The sequence below is a fragment of the Cyprinodon variegatus genome, unplaced genomic scaffold (genome assembly GCF_000732505.1).
Source record: "Cyprinodon variegatus isolate N-32 unplaced genomic scaffold, C_variegatus-1.0 Scaffold28, whole genome shotgun sequence".
In the NCBI taxonomy this organism is placed as follows: Eukaryota; Metazoa; Chordata; class Actinopteri; order Cyprinodontiformes; family Cyprinodontidae; genus Cyprinodon; species Cyprinodon variegatus.
This window is the reverse complement of record NW_015150481.1, coordinates 40241-44086: the sequence shown is the minus strand read 5'-3', so window position 1 is coordinate 44086 and position 3846 is coordinate 40241. Positions and strand designations below refer to the sequence as shown.

General features: G+C 43.3%; 1 protein-coding gene across 1 annotated transcript in view; it reads left to right on the top strand.

Annotated features, from left to right (window-relative positions):
- The window catches only part of LOC107099221 (membrane-associated guanylate kinase, WW and PDZ domain-containing protein 1-like), a gene marked incomplete at its 3' end in the record, with an annotated part of 51620 nt that extends 48299 nt beyond the window's left edge, over positions 1-3321 (top strand). The window contains exons 16-18 of the mRNA XM_015397275.1: positions 930-1124; positions 1194-1264; positions 3169-3321. Coding sequence (XP_015252761.1) covers positions 930-1124; positions 1194-1264; positions 3169-3321 — 419 coding nt within the window. The remainder of the gene's footprint in view (positions 1-929; positions 1125-1193; positions 1265-3168) is intronic.
- Positions 3322-3846: the final 525 nt, after the last annotated feature.

Genomic DNA, 3846 nt, shown 5'->3' with positions numbered 1-3846 from the left:
TAATAAAATGAAGACGTCTTTTATTAAATTAATGACACATATATTTAATTCCTTATTTATTTAATGAATTACACATTTAATTAATTGTTTATCGCTGTATTTATTTATTTAATTGTGGCACTTTATATTAGTGACGTGGTTTTAATTAATCAATGACACATTTATTTATTTAATTCCACATTTAATTAATTATTGACACACTTAATGCTGTGTTTATTTATTTAATTTTGGCACTTTTTATCCTCCATAGATCAATGCCCAAATTGCCGCAGCCACATAATTATAGATGCTTCAGGTATCCTCCAAACCTAAACAGCAGAAATCTGAGTATAATAAATCTGAAAATCCAAACATCTTTAATTTCCTCCACTAACAACTTTCCAGAAGTCCATGAAATCAACCTTACATGATGTATATTCATAATAATTAGGTTACCTTTATGCAAACATTCATTTGTTTCCATTTTGATCAATTATACTTTATTAATTCAGCATATATAAACCTGGCAGTTATGTGTTTTAATTAAATAAGCTATATTGAATGGATGATTATGCTTCATGTAAGGATTATTTAATAGGTTTGTCTTAAAATGATCTTAGAAAATAAATGGGAATTAGTTCTGTAATAAATTGACATATATCTTAAAGATTGAGGTTGACTGCTGGATAAAAGATGGCAGACCGTCTGTTTGGGTTTTTTAGTAGATTGATGAGGTTCTGATAAAACGGAGGCGGACCTGCTCTATCTCAGGGTTGTTCTGTTCCAGCTGGTTAGTGAGCAGAACCGGAGGGTTTCCTCTCCGTGTGGCGTTCTGCGGTTCAGCCAAGCAGACTGAACACGCCTCAATAATTAAACTCCAGCTCATTTATTATTGGTCAGCGTGCAGCAGGAACCATCAGTGCATAACTTTACCGCCGCTCTGTCCACAGCCTCCTCCCTGATGGCCCACCGCTTCGTGACGGTGCGCCGCGGCAGCCCGGCGGCTCGCAGCGGTCAGATCCAGCCCGGAGATCGGCTGGAGGCGGTGGAGGGCCGACCGGTCGGCGGCCTGCAGCACAGAGACCTGTCCCAGATCCTGAGGAGGGCGGGGAACACGCTGAGGCTGAGCATCACGCCCAAACAGCGTACGGACGCACACACACGAAGTCCAACACACCGTACACACGAAGCTCACGCCTTCCTCTCCTCCACAGAGTCTTCCTCAGACGGAGCCGACCTGGACACCAATGGACGCCTGATCAAAGGGCCCAGAGGGAGGTCAAAGGTCACATTTGTTTAATTATGTCTTCCAGTAGATGAGATTTGGAGAGAAATCTGAAGTTTTGTCTAAAAGGCTTCAAATCATCCTGAATATTACAACAAAGCATTAAAACCAAACACTGTCAGGGACCGGGGGGGGGCGCAATATTTCCTCATACATAAATGTAAATAAATTAACCATGAAAGGAATAGATTTAACATTTATTGACTAAAACTCTGATTTAAATATAACGTGCCGTTAGATTGTATAAATGATTAAAGAGCAGAATCAGCTGTTAGCATCTTTAGCTTTAGTCTTTGAAATGGAAAATAAATCTGTGTTTAAATCTTTAAGCTTTTTCTCTTTTCCTGAGAAGAGAACAAACTCTTTAGATAACACTTCATGATGCACATGTATTAGATAACTATGAGGCCTGTTCAGGGTTACAGAAAGCATTTTATATTCTCCAGTTTCATCACAGCATTAGGTTTTAACAAGCAGATACATAAATAATAGAAAATAATCCTAACAACTGCTAAAAAAAGGTGAATATGTTTCTTTTACTAAATGGATGTTATTTTATCATTGTTTAAACTGTGGGAATAAATCTGGGATAAATCCTCCTGGAACTAATTAAACTCAAATCCAAGCTCCGACTAAAACCAAAGTCAGATTAGGAAAAAACTGCTTCCGGGTTGTTCCCCATCAGCCGGAAGGAAAATAATGAGCATCAATAAGAAATGCAGGTTTAGGTCTACTCTAGCCTTCAACCTTAACGAGCTGCTAACCTTAATGAGCTGCTAACCTTAATGAGCCGCTTTCCTTAACGAGCTGCCAACGTAACGACCTGCTAATATTTAATGAGCTGCTGACCTAATCAGCCTTCAACCTTAACGAGCCGCTTTCCTTCACGAGCTGCTGACCTTAACGAGCCGCTTTCCTTCACGAGCTGCTGACCTTAACGAGCCGCTTTCCTTAACGAGCCGCTAACCTTAACGAGCTGCTGACTTTAACGAGCTGCTAACCTTAACAAGCTGCTTTCCTTAACGAACTGCTGACTTTAACGAGCTGCTGACTTTAACGAGCTGCTAACCTTAACGAGCTGCTAACCTTAACGAGCATCTTTCCTTAACGAGCTGCTAACCTTAACGAGCATCTTTTCTTAACGAGCTGCTAACCTTAATGAGCCGCTTTCCTTAACGAGCCGCTTTCCTTAACGAGCTGCTAACCTTAACGAGCTGCTAATATTTAATGATCTGCTGACTTTAACAAGCTGCTAACCTAAATGAACTAAATGTTCGTTTTGGAGAATGAAAGAAAATCCAGGTGTCTGTAGGGAATCTACCTGTACAGGTTAGAACCTTAACTGGTACCATCAGTACCAGTTAAAGCGGAGAGATGAAGGGTCTGGTCGGCTGAAGAGCAGAGGTCTCAGACTGTAGCTGACTGGATCGCAGTGGGATGCTGGACATGCTGGGATGTTCTCAGTGGAACATCTAAAGCTGAGTGAAATAGATCGTCTCTGTCAGTGACGATCTGGAGCTTCAGTGAGCAGAAAGAGTGGAGATCAGGTGGTTTTCTCATCCTGTTGGTTTGGTTTAGTGATGCTGTGATCCACCAAGCAGAGGGAGGTCCAACGGTCCTCCAGGAAACAGCCGGACCTTCTCCTGTTCCACTGGGACTAGGAGAAGGTCCAGATCCTAGGACTTCATTGAAAGAACCTCAGCTGTCATAAAAACCAAAGGACTGGCGGGAAGATTATGGATCATGACTGCTTTGCTTTTCACCCACCGGATCAGAACCAAATATGGTTCCTTTAGTTCCGTCTGCAGGGTCGTAGATAAACTGGTCCCAGATTTATTCCCAGTTGTTCCAGTAACCTCCGGCAGTTTCTATGGTCCCAGCAGCCTCTTGGTTCTGTGTTCCAGGATGAGTCCAGGTTCTACAGCGTGGATCTGGAACGCGGCCCCACAGGGTTCGGCTTCTCCCTGAGGGGGGGCAGCGAGTACAACATGGGCCTGTACGTCCTGGGGCTGATGGACGGGGGGCCGGCCCAGCGCAGCAACAGGATACAGGTACACACACACACACACACACATGTTGTGTCACAATATCCTTGTGGGGACCTTCCATTGACTTCCATTCATTTCCCACTAATTTATATGGCCTAACCGTGACCCTTGCCCTAACCCTAACCATTACCGACCCATACCTATCCCTAAACCTAACCTAAACTCAATTCACACCTTAGTCCTAAACCTAACCCCCACCCCAAGAAGAGAAACTTTCCTTATGGGGACCAGTTGTTGGTCCCCACAAGTACCTATGAGTCCCCAAAATGTAGCATATTCCTAGGAAATTGTCCCCACCAGGTATTAAAGACATGGCCACACACACACACACACACAGACGTATATCCTGGTTATCCTCCCGCCTCAATGTGTCGCAGGTATGATGCAGATATTTTTGATTTATGCTCAATATTGAAGCGTGGCCTGCACTATGTTATTCCACGACGCAAAGCAAGAGGGACAATCAGGAATTAGCTGTGGGTCTAGATACGGCCGAGGCGGCGAGGAAGTGGGGGCAAGTTTGTGTGATAATGG